Source organism: Pogoniulus pusillus, chromosome 23 (assembly GCF_015220805.1).
Source record: "Pogoniulus pusillus isolate bPogPus1 chromosome 23, bPogPus1.pri, whole genome shotgun sequence".
Lineage (NCBI taxonomy): Eukaryota > Metazoa > Chordata > Aves > Piciformes > Lybiidae > Pogoniulus > Pogoniulus pusillus.
This window is the reverse complement of record NC_087286.1, coordinates 10,833,154-10,850,103: the sequence shown is the minus strand read 5'-3', so window position 1 is coordinate 10,850,103 and position 16,950 is coordinate 10,833,154. Positions and strand designations below refer to the sequence as shown.

Sequence of the window (16,950 nt, the reverse complement as noted above, 5' to 3'; positions counted from 1 at the left end):
TGGACAGATGATTTGAATGGCAAAATAAATCATAGAATGCTGGGTTAGAAAGGACCTCGAGTATGATCTGCTCCAACCTTCCTGGAAAAATCATGGTCTAGACATGGTGTCCCAGCCTCCTGACCAGATGAATCTTGAAAGTGTCTAAAGTCAAGTGTTTTTTGGATGTAGAACAGAAGTCTGTTTAGCAGAACCTTGCTTATGGAGCCTGGAGGTGTCATGTGAGTAAAAAAGAACTTACTGAGAACTTTGTAGTTGTTGAGGTGGTAGAAACAAGAGAACCATTGCAGAGGACAAAGACAAGCTCGGTAAGCACCTTCTTTAGCCAGTTAAATAAAGAGATTACGACTGGTAGCGTGGAGAATATTTCTGTTCATGGCTCCTGAATCAAATGCAGCTACTGCTGGAGGCCGAATCCAGGTGAGTGGGTTAAATCCACAGAGAGCAAAGGTTACAGAGATAACCCCTGAAGCTGTTCAGTGAAGTTCAGAGCATCCTGTGGTTCTGCTGGTGAGGGTCTTACAAACCTGCCCCTTGGTCTCTTGAGGCTGCCTGAGCATGCTGCCCCTTTTCTCCATCAGAGCTTCTACAGAATTTTCCACAGGTACCATCCCAGGTTGTCTTTAAGCTAAGGAACAATTATTGCAGAACTAATTTGTCAGAAATGCAGATTTTAGTCCTGCCTTAGAGTCATGAGTTTGGGATTAATTTCTTCCTCCTCCAGGGGCTGATATCAATTCTAAAATTGTTGCTTTGCTTGGTCCCCCTGTGCCACATGTGAGAAATACATCTGTGGTACACATTTCTTGGGGCTCTAGAAATGGAAGGATGCAGTAATGTTTCCCAGAAGAAAAAAAAAACTAATTGCAAAATGAAATCTAACAATCCTTCTTATGTGTCTTTATAAAAAAAATCTTGAAGAATTTAGCTAAAGGGTCTCTAGATCCTTTATCTGAATTACTTCCTGCATTGGCAGCCAGCCATGAGTAGGAACTGAAGAATCTCTTTTGCTTGGATTACTAAGCAACAGCAGAAGAAGCAATTGTTCAAGTGTACATATCCACACAATCCACCCAGAAAGCTCCAAAAAGGAGTAAAGTTCACATGGGACATTTCCCTCTCTGTTGTGTGCTGACTTGCCATCTTCATATTGATTTACTGCAGCACTCACTGGGGTGTCTCCTGAGCCCAAGAAAGGATTTGTGGTTAAGTTCAGGCAGCAAGCTGCAAGTTTAGCTAGTGCAAGACATAGAAGGAACAAATTGTGTCTCTTCTAAAAGAAGGCCACCTGGATTACAGTGAAAGAAATGCTTTTAGCCTCCTGCTGGAAGCATATCCTTTGTTTTGTGATGTACCTTGCCTAGCAGCCCTGTGCAAGAGAAGCATGATCTTTTGAAGCAGCTTTGTCTTGAAGATGAGCTGTTCCTGTGCTTCTGATGTTCTAGGCTGCCACTCTGGCTCCTAAGCCCTTATTGTAGTAACATGAAGGCTTTCTGATCTCTTTGAAGATAGCTTTTTATTCTAAATCATGTGTTTTTGCATGACAAGGGTTAAAAGTAGTTTTTAAATATTTCTGGTCTTTTCTAATGGATTGAAACTGTTCCCTTATGTTAATATTGCATATAATTAAGGCTTTTTTTCCACTTAAAAGCATCTTCTATCAATGCAACCTCTGATTTTCATGACTACCATTACATCATGTTGCGTGGATGGGGCTGGGTGATAGGTTGGACTGGATGATCTTGGATGTGTCTATCTAACCTGGTTGATTCTATGGTCATGGCTTAGGCTCTTTGTGTGAGCCAAAGAATAAATGAACATGCCTGCACTTGTTTCCCTCTTTCTGCTGTTACAGTACCCAACAAGCTGCATTTGTCTTGTACAGTCACTTCAGACACGTAACCTTGTGTCACCCCAGACAGCTGCCTGGAAATTAAGCTTGCTCTCTGAAATATCTTTGGGAAAACCAGATTCTCTTCTCGTAATATACACTGTGTGGTTTCTTTTGCTCCAGCTTTACCCCTTTTTGCTTCTACAAATATTATTTGTTTATTTGGTACGGGTCTGTTAGTGATTAATGTTTTGTGGAGGGGAAGTTAATGCCTCATTCCCACTGGATGTCAGTGAGATTTCTCTATCTCTGTCAGCTCCTTTGCAAAGATTCCCAGCCAACTTTCACTACTTTTATGTAAGCAGAGATCAGCACAAAACTCAGCAATGCTTAAAGTATCTTTTGGGATCTTTCAACATCTTTCAGATGTTTGCTAGGCTCAGCACACTCCAGCGTCCTCTCTGCCTCTAGCAAAATCCTTTTCTGTCCGTTTCTCCTGGGACTGTCCATTGTATGTGCACATAGGATGCATGCAGCAAGATCTGCACAGCTATCCCCAGCATTTGCATTAGGAGTGTTGTATCTTCTCTGAAGTTCCTCATAGCAGTTAGAAAGTTAGAGACTTCAGCTCAAAAAGCATATTTTTTGGCAAGGTTGTTTAGGTTTTTAGTTCCTCTGTGAAAGGCCATGTGAAAACTCTGGAAACACTGAAATTCCGCAGTAACTGAACCTGGGAGTGTGCAGGAAAACTTGATGAGACTGTGTTCCCTTCCACAGAGCTACTGTGGAAGGGAACACAGTCAAAACTCGAGCATTGTTAAGTAGTTCCAGCAGGTTTTAAGATGCACTCTGATCCTGTGTGCAGGCCCTAAGGAGCTAAGTTGTAAGTCATTTACCGTGCCTTTTGGATGCCACTGCAGCTGATCCTGCAGTAGAGGTACTGGCTGGGTTACAGCTGTTTGAGACAGGAGCTGAGAACATCCATCTGGCTGAAGGAGATCACAAATGGTGACAGGATCTAGCCCCCAAGGTCATTCTGCAGTGAGCAGGAGCAGTGTATTTGCTGCCCTTGCAAGCAGAAGTGTGGACTCCAGGTTGCTGGATCCTCAGCGAGACTGCCCTCTCACCTCTCCTTGCCCTCTACCCTGGGAGGATCTAAGATAATGTCTGCAGTGCCCACAGAAGTCAGCTGTATAGTTGAGCACACTGAGGGGAGAAGGGCACCTAATGAGCCTACAGGTGATTTGCTATCATTTCTTTTTGCATTCTTCTATCTAAATAATTCCCTAGCTCCAGAACTGTGGAGTCCAGCAAATCCAGGCCCAGGTTGGCATGCAGTATGGCCAGCTCTGGATATGATGTTTGCTTCTCTTAAGTACCAATCATGCATGGTTGCCTCTACAGCTGGACAACACACCAATCCTAGTATGAAACTGTGGCATGAAAGAAGTGAAGTGAGACAAAGCAGATTGTGTTAATGACTGACGTGATGGCATAAGCTGAGTAACCCAAATTGGTCACAGATACACTTTGGGTTTGGTAACATCAAGCAAATTATTAAATTAGAATGTAAAATTCTAATAATTCAATTTACTTGGTTATTTAACATCTGTAAAACAATCAGTAAATTGAGAACCAGATGAAAGGTGTTGTCAGTGTGGGAAACAACACAGCATGAAAATATTCCAGTACATCCCAAGTGAAAGTGTTGAACAAGGGAACAGCAATGGGAACAAATTGCTGGTTGTTCCTCATTTGCCTGTCATGAAGTGTTTGAATAGTTATCACAGGAGTGCTGTGCTAATCGTCTCTCTCCAGAAGGAAGCATGGAAGCTCCAGTCCAAAGCCTAGGATAATCCATTTTTCCTCCCTGACTTTGTTGCAGGTAACGCTGGTGTTTCCTAACAACGACCCTGCTGCTTTCATGGTAGCGTTTTATGGCTGCCTGCTTGCGGAAGTCGTCCCCGTCCCTATTGAAGTGCCACTTACAAGAAAGGTAGGGAAATTCATTTATTCTCTGTACTACATTTTAAAACTTAGGGCAGAACAATTCCCAGCTAGCTGTTGAGCTAACTAGCTCTGAATCTGGGGACGCAGACAGTGCTGTGTGGAGAGGTATAAATAGCTGCTTCTTTGCTATGGAAAATCTGAAGATGTGCCTGCAATTCCAGCAAGCGCAAGTTCAGCTGGAGAGGGAGAGGAAAATTTTCCAGAACAACTCTGCTTGTCCTAGATGGATTACCTCCCAAAGAATTCTGGTGTTAGTAGTGACAAAGAATAATTGGCAACAACTGCTCGTTTTCCACCTGTCCCTGCAATCCAAGCTATCTCGTGGTGCCACTAGTGCCGGGTGTGCTACTTCAAAGGACTTGTGGACATGCCTTCTCCTGTGTCTGTATGTACATATGTGTTCTGAGGCCCCTATCACCATAGTCATCTCTGCCAAGGGTGGCACTTGAACCAATTACATCTGGGTATTCTTGCCACAGAATGTTCATTCCTAGAGAAACCTGACCACTGCTAACCAAAAGCTGATACACCCAGGGTTGTTTCAGCAGTTCCAGGCAGAAAGAGAGCCTGGAGGTGGTGAGGGAGAGGACTGAGTGCTGTAGGTGAGCCACAGCTGGGGAGCTTTCACCAATGCTGCTGAACTTGCCTTTTTTTATTTCAGGATTCATGCCCTGAAGGCTGTAAACACAGCAAAATGCATTTATTCATTACAAATTGGGGTTTTTTTGTCAAAGCTCTTCAATTGTAGCATGGCTGGCTACATGTTGTAAGGTTCTCCAAATACCCTTTTATGTAACCCCTCTTTTATTAACTGGCACTAATACTGCCTTCCTTTAACTACTTGATCTGGAGTTGTGCACTCAAAGTGTTTTCTTTAATCTTTACAAGCTTTCTTTGTAAAATCTTTTGGGGAATGTTGGCTGAAGCCATGAGCTGTTTCCAGGTAAAGGGATGGAGAAATGTGTTGCTTTGCTCACATTTTCAGTTTTTCAGTTGTCAAGGGCCTTTCTTTGAAACGTTCTGGTGTCACAGCACCCTGGAGCAGGAGCTTAGCTCTTTGTTCCCTGGAAAGGCACCCTGCCTTTCAAATGAAAAGCTGCAGAAACAAGTTTGTAAGCACTCATAAAGGCTTGAGGGTTTGCACATCTCACATAGCAATTTATCAGCTGAAAATGCCTGGAGATTCCTTCCTAACTGAGTATGTCTGAACCTTCCTCATCTCTGATAAGCTGAGCTGATACCATTTCTCCATTATGCTCACATATGTCCTGGCCAGCGTCTGTGGTGGGCCCTTGCCATGGTGAAACCAGAAGCTGACAGGAGAGAGAAGGGCTGGTAGCTGGAGGAAAGGACAGTTGGCTGAACTGATGAGGTGGTGGAGGGAAGACAGTGAGTGGATCGGGCAGCAAAAGGCCATGATCCAGCTGAGCAGACAGGAGAGCAGCTAAGCAGGCGGAGGAAGAGTGGCAACTGAGACAAAGAGGAGAGAAGAAGTGCTCCAGCTTAGCTGGTTAAGACTGGAGAAAAGGTACAAGTGAAGTAGAAAGGCCTTGCAAGGAGAGAGAATGGCACCTCAACTGGTCTGCCTGCTTTGGGGAGCAGTGTTGTTACATCATTTGTGAAATACTGCATTTGAGGGCGCTGAAAGGTGGGCATGGCTGAGGAACAGGGCTAAGGATTTCAGTATGAATCCAGTGGATCTGTGTTGGGCTGTCGCCAGGCTTTCACACACGAGTGCGGTGCCCAGAGACAGCCTGAGGCAGTCGCCTAACCTGGGTGCATGACTTCAGTATGAACCAGAGAGTTCACATGTAGCAACAAAAGCCAGGAGCACACCATGTGTGTTTAGCAGAGAGTGCTCACAAGGGCAACTCTGCTTTTGTTATTCAAAACAAAACAGCAGCCTGGCTTAGGGGGATAAAAAATCCAATAACGTCTTCCTGGTTACTATTATTTGCAGTTTAGTGTTGGTTTAAAGTGCATGCAGAAGTGTAAATTTGATTTATTTTTGAACATCTGATACCACATCCATCCAGTAAACTATACAATCCAGCTGTCTCAGTAAATAATCTTCTGTCAGATGGATAACTTCTCCTAACTTGCCTGAACCTCTTGGTGGTGGTTGGGTTTACTTTTAAAACATGCGGGTATAGGCTGATATATCAGGGTAGTTTTGGCCATGCCTATACAGAAATGATTGCCAAGGTCATTCCCTAACGTTGAGTTCCCTAAGTGTTGAATTGATAGAACGATAACAGAGATGTCAGTGGCGCAGTTAAAAAGGCAACATGATCTCTGATCTATAAATAAAGCTGCGCAGTCTTGCAGCATATACTGTTGCAAATACTTCTGCATTTGTTTATATGGAATGGGAACTGGAGTGGAAAGAATGAGATGAAAATCATATTCTGAGTAGTCCCAGAAGGAATACCTCTGCTTGGTCAGATGACAGCAGATTGCTTCTGGCATCCGTGGGAAGATGCCATTCGTGTCACCACACAATGGCCTAGACTGTTCTTTTGTGCTTTCCCATTATTTCCTTCTCTTTCTGCATGCTTCAGTGCATTCTGGCAGTGGCCATTTTTTGGTTTCATTTTGGGAAGACAGATGTGAATTAACAAATAGACCAAAAATTGTATTGTGGACTCACACAGACTTACAGAATAATGAGGTGATACTGGAAGAGCTCTTTCAGGGAGCCCATTTTATATATAAAGTTTTGGATTAGCAGTGTTAATACTGTTCTGACTTTTCATAAAGAAGAGTTTTTCGAGGCTCTCTGCAAATTTTCTATGCCTGGCAGTTTAATCTGGAGCAGTAGTGCTTGCAGCCAGAGAGCCTCTTGGCTCGTGTGTTACTCTGCAACATCTATAGCCACATGGAAATAGAGACCTCTAGATTTTCCGTCTGTTCCCTTTCCTTTGAATCTAAGTTTGTGAAGAATTTGGCAGGGCTTTTTTCCAGTTCATGATTAGATGAGGATCCATCCCTCCTTGCTTTTTCCTTCTGCATCCCACCTTTGCATTGACAGAATCCCTAAGATTAGTTGTACTTCACCCAAGAACTTCAGGAGGCTGGTCTAATGGCCTCTGGCTGTGATACTCAGCAACCACACATCATTCTCCACTACAGTTCTGTTCCCAGGGTGCTTCCTGGTGGTCAGCAGAACCCTAGGCACTGGCATTTGCCTCAACATGGCTTTAGGTGTTTAGACTTGGGTAATCAGCTCTGAAATTAGAACCTAAAATCACAGGCTCTTTATTCTAGGAGCAGCAGCCAGGAGTCACTGCAGTGACAGAGCAAACAGCATCTTTTATTTCTTCTTCTTCCCCTGCTTTAATGCCACTGCAATGCCTATATCATGGATTGTGGGCTTTGGTTTTTCAAAACAGGGTCACTCTCCCCAGTGCTTTCTGTTTCCCAGCCATTATCACACTGTGCTGTATACAACAGCTCTTCCTTCAGAGCTGCCACTTCTGGTCATCATCTCTGAGGCTGGAGTATTACAAATTGTTGCATTGTATTTGTGATACGATGTGAAGTGCAGGCTATACATCACAGACTGTGCCATCAAAGGAGATGAGAGGGGATTTTCAATATGTTAGGTTCTATTTCAAATTGTGATTTATTATTTCCCTTATGAAAAGATTTAAAAACATGTTTTTCAAATCTTTTTCTTTCTATTTTTTAGGTTAATGTATTTTTCCATTTGATGAGTGCCATGAAAATTATTATTCTGCTCTGATACAGTCAGGGGAGCTAATCAGTTTTAATCTTAAAATAACATTTTTGTCCTCCAAGCACATTCATAGTTGTGTTAGATCAGATGCTGTGAACATAGAACCAAAGCAATTCCACACAGATCTTTATGGCCCGTTTTCACAGGCAGTGAGATGGAAGCATGTAAAAATCTTTCTCAGTCACAACACCATTTCCTGCCCTGTTGGATGTAATGCCACGTGTGCTTCCAGCAGGCAGCCCTCTGCCACTCCAGAGGCTACCCCTGAGTTTTGTTGTGTCCCAGCAGATGTTTGGTGAGGTGAGGGCAAACGGAGCTCAAATCAGCACTGTTACAGAAAACACGATCAGTTCAGTCTGCCGTGCTTCACTGCAGAGTTCTCCTTTTGAAGGCAGTCTGGGATCTGCAAGTAGACAGGAGTAACCTTCATCAGACCACCTTCTGCACAGGCTGTCTCTTCCTTCCTTCCTTATTAGATAAGGACATGCACTCTCACAGAGAGAGAAGGGATCATGAATGTTTTCCTTCACACGGATACTCTTACAAAGCATTGCCAAGTGACACTAACAGCATGCTGAAATGCAACCTCATGGGGGATTTTTTTTATCCTGACAATGAATTATCACTCTCTGCAGCAGGAAGACAATTTGCCTCCAGGTACTGATGAAAACCTTTAGGGAACCTTTAATAAAAGTCTGTAGAGAACCTTGAATGGCTACCTACAATGAGAGGCCTTTCCAGATCACTTCATCTGAAAGACTGATCTCTCTAGGTGTCTGCAGCCGTAGTCTAAAGCTATAGAGACCTCATTTTTGATACCTCAGCAAGTGCTGTGCCTTCAAGAAATGTAAAATGACAGTTCCAAAGTCAACAACTGGTCTCAAACCCCATAGCAGAATACCTCATCTCTGTCTTTTGCCTTCCACCTGCATTATGAGACATTTCAAGCTGTGGATTGTGAAGGCTTTGACAAAGAGCCTTCAGTGGCAAGTCTCTCCCCATATGCAGTTGGGACTGTTGGTTGAGTTGTTTCAGCTGGTCTCCACTGGCTTCACGAGGCTTTTTCTAGCCCCACAAAATAAAGTGTGTGTGCAAGTGAGGTGTTGCCAAAGTAGCAGATTAGCATAAATTGCTACACCAGAAAAAACACTGCTGACAAAACAGCGTGCCCTGAAAATCTGTTCCCTTTGCAGGCAGGAGCGGGATTTTATTTAAGGGGGAAGGATGTCTGGTTTGTAATTCTATTTTGGCAGCAGATGATTTGGTTTCTTTTTTCTACTTAGAGAAGCAGTTCTCAGCTTTGCAGACATTCCTTTTACATTGATCAAAAGCCAATAGCTTGTCTCTGAAATCTGAAAAAATAATATCTTGAAAGTCTCCTGACTTTACCCTGGTACAGTGAGGAAGGGGTTTGTTAGCAGCCTTTTGTAGATAGACAGCTACAGCACTTTTTTAGTTGAACATTGAGAGTGCTGCAGTTGCTGCAGTCAGTTATGACATTTCCATGCAATGTTGCTTTTAATTGCCAGTTAGGAGCTCTCATACATGCCTGCATTGGTAGCCATATTTAGATTGAACTTGGTGGGAAACTGGCTCATGGTAGTATGGATCTGGTAATTCAAGAAACCAGTGCCCTCCCTTGTACATAAAGTTGCAAGTCTCGGAGGCTGTGACTTGCCCAAGGAGTGATGTTCTCCATGGAGCATTCCAGCTCTCATCTTCCTGGCACTCCTTCTGCAGGACCTCCAAGGACAACCATCCAGCCTGCACTCCTCAGGCATGTCTGGTTTGTTGTTGAAGAATATGATGCATGAGCTTAATTTAAAAAACCTGGAAAAGTACCTTGTGAACTTCAGCTTTTGCATGCCTGCTGGTTCTGCAAGAGCAAAAGCAGTCATGCTGCATGGAAAGAGTGACATGGCAGAGTTTTGACAGATCAGTTAATTGTCCTGCATTGTTTGTTCAGCTGTCAAACTTCTAATAATTGGTGCCATTAACATATTTCAAAGCAGTATGGGAAACAATTAAGCTTTTGTTTTTCCTCTGATCTGATTGCTCCTGCATTTTAGGTTGTTTTGTTTGACTACATAAACAATTATTCAAATAGGCTTTGGGGCTTTCTTTCCATGATGCAGGTATGCTTTTTGAATAAATCAGTAGATTAAGACAATTGTTCTGTTTCTGGTTGCTTCCATGGTGCTTTATGTTTGATTGAAAGATGTTTTAGTGTGATCTTTTAAGACTCCACAGGCTGCTTTCTGTAGAATCATGCTGTGAAAAATGGGTTAATACTCCTGTGTGCTTTTACATCTCAGGCTTGACTCAGCTGAAGAGCTTAGTGGGCAGATGTAAGGTTCATGGGTGAACCATGACAAGATACCATACATCAAGCTGGCATGATGCTGCAGAAACCCAGCATCTCTTGAAGAACAGCTATGGCCTAGTCTTGAAAATCATTACATATGGCTTCTTGACCTCACTGCCTGTATCCCCTTGATGCTTCCCTAAGATGTAATCTGCGTTCTCTAATGGATGCTCAACCCTCTCTAGTGCTGCTGAAGTGTATCTGTGACTGCTCAGGGAAATGATTATTATTGGGTTAGATCAGCATAAATAGTGACACTGTCACCACTGTATTCCAGTCAGAACATCTGAGGGTCAAAAGCTTTCTACCGGAGGAAAGCATCTAGACCCAGCATTATCTCCTCAAACTGGCACAGAATCAAGAGTGGTTTGGATTGGCAGAGAACTCTGAAGGTTATCTGCTCAAGCAGGACCAACTGCAGCAGATTGCTCAGGACTGTGTCCAGGTGGCTTTTGACTATATCCAAGGATGGAGACTCTAGTCAACTTCTGCCAGTCAGCTTCACAGTAGAAAACTGTCTTCTGATGTTCAAAAGGAATCTTCACTGTTTCAGTTTGTGCCTATGTCCTCAGGCACCACTGGAGAGAACTTGGCTTGGTCATCTTTGCACCTTTCCCTCAGGTGTTTCTCTTCTTGAGGCTGAGCAGTGCCAACTTTTTGTCTTTCCTCACAGGAGACATGATCCAGTCCCGTAATTATCACAGAAGCTCTTTGCTGCTCTTTATCCAGTAGCTCTGTGTCTTGTACTTGGAAGCCCAGAAATGGACCCAGCACTTGAGATGTGCCTCACTAGTGCTGAGTAGAGGGAAATGATCACTCTCCTCAACCTGCTGGCAAGATTTTGCCTAGCACAGCCCAGGATACCATTTGCCTTCTTTGTGCAAGGGGCATTGCTGGCTCATTTTCAACTTGTCTACCTGGACCCTTGGGTCCCTTTCTACAAAGCTGCTTTCCAGCCAGGTGGTGTGCAGGCTTTGTCCCTCCCTAGGTGCAGGACTTTGCATTTGCAGTTGTTGGACTTTTGAGATTCCTGTCAGCCCATTTCTCCAGAGATCTCTCTGGATGGCGCAGGCTTCTAGCCTCTCAGTCACTCCTCCCAGCCACTCATTGTCATTTCTGAAAAGACCACTGGATGGCTTTGGTTTCTGTATGATTTATGTTGTTACAGACAAGAGGATATTCAGGTTGTGGAATTTCTTTTTGAAGGCACAAATGAGTTCTGCTAATCAGTGAAGTTGCTTAAAGGAAAGGGACTGCTTTCCTCTCATGATGGTGTGCCAAAGGACAAGAACATTTTCAGCTGATAGTCACTTGAATTCTGTGTGTTGCTTTCATTTTGTCATCTTTCAGGATGCAGGAAGCCAGCAGATAGGCTTTTTGCTTGGAAGCTGTGGAGTCACTGTGGCCTTGACTAGTGACGCATGCCATAAAGGACTGCCGAAGAGCCCCACGGGGGAGATCCCACAGTTCAAAGGTAAGCATGGCTGTCATGCTCATTGCACACCTTTAGCTGTAGTGAGTGAGGGTCAGGCCCATGAAGAAACACTTGCCACTGGAGCAGCTGTGGCATGCAACTGCCCCAGCTGTGTGCGCCACTGGCTGATGGGCATAGGTGCTTCCACTTCACGGCTGCTGAGCAGTGTGAGTGCTCCTGGTCTGACCCTCTGCTGGTTCTGCTGCACTGCTGGCATCAGCTGTGGCCACAAGTCAGATGAAGCCAACAGACTTTGGGCTGTGCTAGATGAGAAGTACTCATACAATTCAGTCCCATAGCTAAGTGGTAGGGATGGTAGTCTCTGACAGAAGAGTGGCAGCAAACCGTTTGCATCAATGACAGCTTAAAGAGCCCAGTCAGGTCATCAGGTGTTGACTGAGGAGGTCACCACAGCCATGTTAAGAAAGCAGTTCTGGAAAATCTCTCCCATGCAGTACTGAGGTTTAAAAGAAGCAGTGTTTAGGTAGTGTTGGCACTCTGGCAGAGAAGAGTTTTGTTTTGTCCAGCAGAAGCTCCACAAAAGCTGGCTTTTCTTTGTACCTCAGGCTGGCCAAAGCTGCTGTGGTTTGTCACAGAGTCTAAACACCTCTCCAAGCCGCCTCGGGACTGGTTCCCACACATCAAGGATGCCAACAATGACACAGCTTACATCGAGGTGAGTTAATGAGGATGCATCTTCTTGAGCTGTTGCATATGGTACTTTTGGGTTAGGTAAGCATCACTATTCATTCAGTAGTCCCAGAAGCAAGCAGCATCCTGGGTTAGTCCATTAAATAAGTGCCATGTTCTAATGAATGATACTGGGTATTGATTTCAGAACAGTTAATGAAATGGATTCCTAGCATTAATGTGTTCATGCCATCTCTGTGGCTGACACAAAATTATGTTAAACTTGCCTTAGCCAGTCTTGCTCTTGGTCATGGTGTGGGCTTGCCCACTGGCCGTGAGATGAACAGAGAGCAAGTTCACAGTGAAGCTTCAGCTTGCACATCACAATCTTCAGACCCTGTGAAAGAGAAGGGTATTCTTGTTCAAATGCTTGCTTGTCACTTACTGCTTTGTGCTTCAGGCTCCCCCTGAAAGACCAGCATCAGGAAGGGAAAATTAGCTATGCTCTCAAGTTTAATTTTTCTCTTCCCCCCCCGCTTCTTTTTGCCTCTTTTGTGTAGACAGTGATGTTAGTATTGAATCTAAATGATTATTCAAAAGGAATAAGCTCAAGTGAATGAAGCAAAGGGTTTTCCTATCTTCACACAGTCAGAACACTGGGCTGCAGAAGCAGAGATGCCTCCATTTTCAATCTTGCTGATTATCTTCATCATGGAAAAAGATAAATGTTCAATTTACTTTAATTGCCACTCTTGCCTGAAGTTGGAAAAATTATTGCCATCATCAGCAGTGATCTCTTACCTCTTTTTATGCTACTTTCTCTTGGCTCTTTTACAAGGTTCTGATCAGAAAGCTTGTGTCTTTCAGGCTGTACACATATAGATTATTCAAACACCACTTGGCAGCAAGAACTCTGTGGCCAGCTCTTATTCTATGCCATACAGGACACAAAAGAGAGAAGATCAGGTGTATTGGCTGGCCTATAAAATCAAATGCAAGCACTGATCAGGCTGAACTAGGTTATTGGTTGCTAAATCCAGCCAGTCCTGTAGTCATTAACCTGATCAGAATAGTTCTCCATAATGCCTGTACTCAAATAGCAGGTGGAATTTTTGTACCAAGCCTGGGAAACCTCAATCAGAAAGAGAAGGCCTGTCTGAAAAAAAGTGTCTTTTAACAAATGCCTCTCAAAGTCCTCAGCACTGCTGCCTTCCTAGAGTCATTAGCTGTTACCATCATTCACATACGCTCTAGCTATTGATTAGGAGAAACAGGACAACCGCTGCACATTGACTTTCCCTGCCTATTTCTTTTTAGTACAAAACATGTAAAGATGGAAGTGTGCTTGGGGTGACTGTGACAAGGATTGCACTGCTGACACACTGCCAAGCTCTGACCCAGGCATGTGGGTACACGGAAGGTATGGAGTACAAGTCCCTTGCTTCCTCCTTAACATCAAGTGTGAATTGCAATGTGCTTCTCACCAGGCTCCTGCCTTATCTGTTGCATAGATCTCTGTCAAGGGCTTCTAGATTTAAACAGTCAGTTTGGGAGTTTTAATAGTTTTTTGAAAGTATGCACATTTGCAGTATCTTTGTGAGAGATACAAATGATTGTCCAAGCCAGTACAGATCCTGCAGTGGAGACTTACCGTGGAAGTTAAGCTTTGAGGTTATCAGTCATGCTATACTGAAGCTTCCTTCCTTTGAGTGGGTTTGCCTTGGGCCAAAGCCATGTTCTAAAAGATAAACTCTCTTTTGTTTTTGTTGGACAGCTGAAACAATTGTGAATGTATTAGATTTCAAGAAGGATGTTGGTTTATGGCATGGGATTCTTACAGTAAGTATGATTCTTATTTTGTGTGACTGTTTGAAAATAGACTGACCTCATATGGTTATTACTGTCACAAACTGCAAGTCCTACAGTTCCTTCTAATACAACGTTTTCTGCTTTGGAAACAAAACATATGTGACTTAAACCCATGGTCTTCTGCTAGTACACTTACCCATAATGAGCACAGGAAAGATGCCAGTGTGTTTTTATGTATCCTGTCAAATGCTCCAGCCACATTCTTACCACGTTACTGCAAAGTGCTTACTAGTCTCTGATCATTTAAAGAGCTGACAGTGTTTTGAAGAGTCACTTTTGGGAGGTCCAAGGATGTACAGTCCCTACATGCTATGATTCCCTGGGATCAAATATACATTTCCCACTCAGTGCTGTACTGTTGGTAGTATCAAAGGGTAATAATAACACTTCAGAAGCAGAAACCTGAACTGCCAGCAGTGGAGATGTGTTGCCCTTAGATGTATGCCATACAGCAGCTCATTTACAGTGTTTGCAGGGCAGTACCACTGAGAAATCACTAAAGAAATTGACTATCTCAGACTACCTTAGAGATCAGGTTTGGGCCTGTCACTCAGCTGGTTTTTCTAAACTCCATGCAGCTTCTCATAACCTTGTTAAAAACACTGGAACTAACTCACCTGGAGAAAAAAAATTAAATCTCATTAATTTCTTTTCCATGACTCAGGTTTCTGTCTCTCCTGTGTTCTAAATAAGTTGTGCCCCACCACTGTTAGCAGTTCTTGAGTCTTCACAGAGATCAATTTCTTTAGACAGGATGTTGCTGTTGCTTGCCCTTTTGAGTAACGAGTCTTTGTATATGGTCAAGTTTAGCAGAGCCAGGGATGATATTAAACTGCCCATCAAACAGGCAGACATTGTTCATCAGGCATTTGTTTAGTTGTTCTGCTTAAAGTAAGTTGCTTAGAGTATAAAAAAGAAGGAAATGTTTCCTTTTCTTCAGCACCACTTCGAAGTTATGATCTGATTAATCTAAATCCGTAATCCTTAATTAAAGCACTAGCATATAAGACTCTGTTTCGTCTTAATGTAGAAAACTAGATAAGAAAAGATTAGTGCCAGCAGTGGCAATAAAACAAGTGCAGAGTGATTTGCATCAATGTACCTGCCCATAACACCATCTCAATAATTACCATAAAACCTACTTATCTCATTTGATTTCAGAGTGTCATGAACATGATGCATGTTATAAGTATTCCATACTCCTTAATGAAAGTGAATCCACTGTCATGGATACAAAAAGTCTGCCAATACAAAGGTAAGGAACAAGAATATACCAAAGTGTGCTTGACAGTCAAAATCCAAGGTACAAATTGGCAGTAGAGCTGCACAGCTTTTGTACAGTGTGTTTGTAATCTTCCTGTTCTTCTTGCAGCAAAAGTTGCCTGTGTAAAATCCAGAGACATGCACTGGGCACTGGTGGCACACCGAGATCAGAGGGACATCAACCTTTCCTCGCTTCGTATGCTGATAGTGGCTGATGGCGCAAACCCATGTAAGCTCTGCTGCTGCAGCCCAGCAGGAAACAGGCAGTTTTCTGTCTTCAGACATCCTAGCTAAACCAGCTACAAAGTATAGTTTATCTCCTGCCAACTGTATGATATTTATGGAAAAAGTAATTAATGAGAGAATTTTAAAAGATGTTTTTTCTTCAACTAATCCCGAAACAAACTTGATAGTCTATAGAATGCAAGTTGCAGTAAATCCAGTTTTGCTTAGTGTAGAAGATTGAGGTGAGTAACCTTAAGCTGCAGGGAGGATTAGAGCCTTTGTTGTAAATGATGGCAGCCAGAAGCAGAAGTAACTGAGAAATCTGGGGGAATCTGTCTGCTACTGTAGAGCAGCACATCTGCATCACTGCAGGACAATTCATAGCACAAACTTCTTGTGCTGACAACAGCATGCGGATGTTCTTGTTCATAGTAGTTTGCTTGGAGTTTCTGAAGTTTGTCTTTAGTTTTCTTCACCCTAAAGCAGAAAATTGCAATGAAATTCATGTTGTAAATCTAGCAGTACTGGCTTTTCTGCATGGTGAAAGGACTTTGTTCTCAGTGCGTGCATCAGCTCTAAGCATATCACTGCAGCAGCTATGACTGCATTCCGGGGGACACAGCTCCTTTTGGAGTCCTTTGCTTCTGAACAGTCTGCTCAAGAGCAAGTTGTTACTTTGAACAGCATCACTTCAGAAATCAGATTGTTGTTCTCTGACTTTTTCATTTCTAACCGCAGGGTCTATTTCTTCCTGTGATGCATTTCTCAATGTCTTCCAAAGTAAAGGTCTAAGACAGGAGGTCATTTGTCCCTGTGCAAGTTCGCCGGAAGCTCTCACTGTGGCCATCCGAAGGTACGGGGTTAGCTCAGGGGCGCTGAGCTGCGTGTGCTGCTCCAGGCAGCAAGGGAAGATTGGCTCATTCTGAGTGTACACACTTCAGAGTTACGTTGTGGGTTTCATCTTCTGTGTGTCCCGACACGACAGACAAGAATAATTTGTAGGGAATGCTTTATAATAGAGCTAGTTCATATTTCTGAGATTTGATCTCCTTTTAAATTAAAGGGTCTAAATGCAAAAGCTAATTCTGTACAAAGAAGTGGAAGAAGGCCACTGTAAGCATAACATTAATTAAAATCTGGGAATTTAAGTGGAGTTGCCATCAAAGAAAGGCATGCTTTAAAGTGGTCTGCTTAAAGAGAATCGTGGCATTCTGCAGGTTGGTTTTGGCTGACTGATGCTTTTGAACCATTCATAGACACTCAGTAGTACTCTGTAAATGCTCTTGAAGTCTGGAGGATTTGTGCCAAGAAACAATGGACAAATTCTTATGCACCTATGAAACCTTATGTACCTGAATGTCAAAGTGCAGCAGCCCTGAGTGTTGCGGCACACAGCAAATGGCAGAACTGTTGACTGTTTTGGCAGGATTTTCCAAACATTGTGCCTTGAACAGCAGGCACTTTGTGTTTAGTTCAGATTTCTGCAGCCATTTAGAATTGTTCAGTGTGTTAGAACAGGCAGTATAAAACTGTAAAGCACTGCA

The 16,950-nt window shown here is 43.2% G+C and overlaps 1 protein-coding gene across 5 annotated transcripts in view; it reads left to right on the top strand.

Moving 5' to 3' along the window:
* The window catches only part of DIP2C (disco interacting protein 2 homolog C), a 270,126-nt gene that overhangs the window by 197,564 nt on the left and 55,612 nt on the right, over positions 1 to 16,950 (top strand). For all 5 annotated transcript variants that reach the window (XM_064162542.1, XM_064162544.1, XM_064162546.1 and 2 more), the window contains 8 exons: positions 3,717 to 3,827; positions 11,296 to 11,419; positions 11,986 to 12,095; positions 13,367 to 13,469; positions 13,824 to 13,888; positions 15,080 to 15,173; positions 15,291 to 15,410; positions 16,145 to 16,259. In XM_064162542.1, coding sequence (XP_064018612.1) covers positions 3,717 to 3,827; positions 11,296 to 11,419; positions 11,986 to 12,095; positions 13,367 to 13,469; positions 13,824 to 13,888; positions 15,080 to 15,173; positions 15,291 to 15,410; positions 16,145 to 16,259 — 842 coding nt within the window. The remainder of the gene's footprint in view (positions 1 to 3,716; positions 3,828 to 11,295; positions 11,420 to 11,985; positions 12,096 to 13,366; positions 13,470 to 13,823; positions 13,889 to 15,079; positions 15,174 to 15,290; positions 15,411 to 16,144; positions 16,260 to 16,950) is intronic.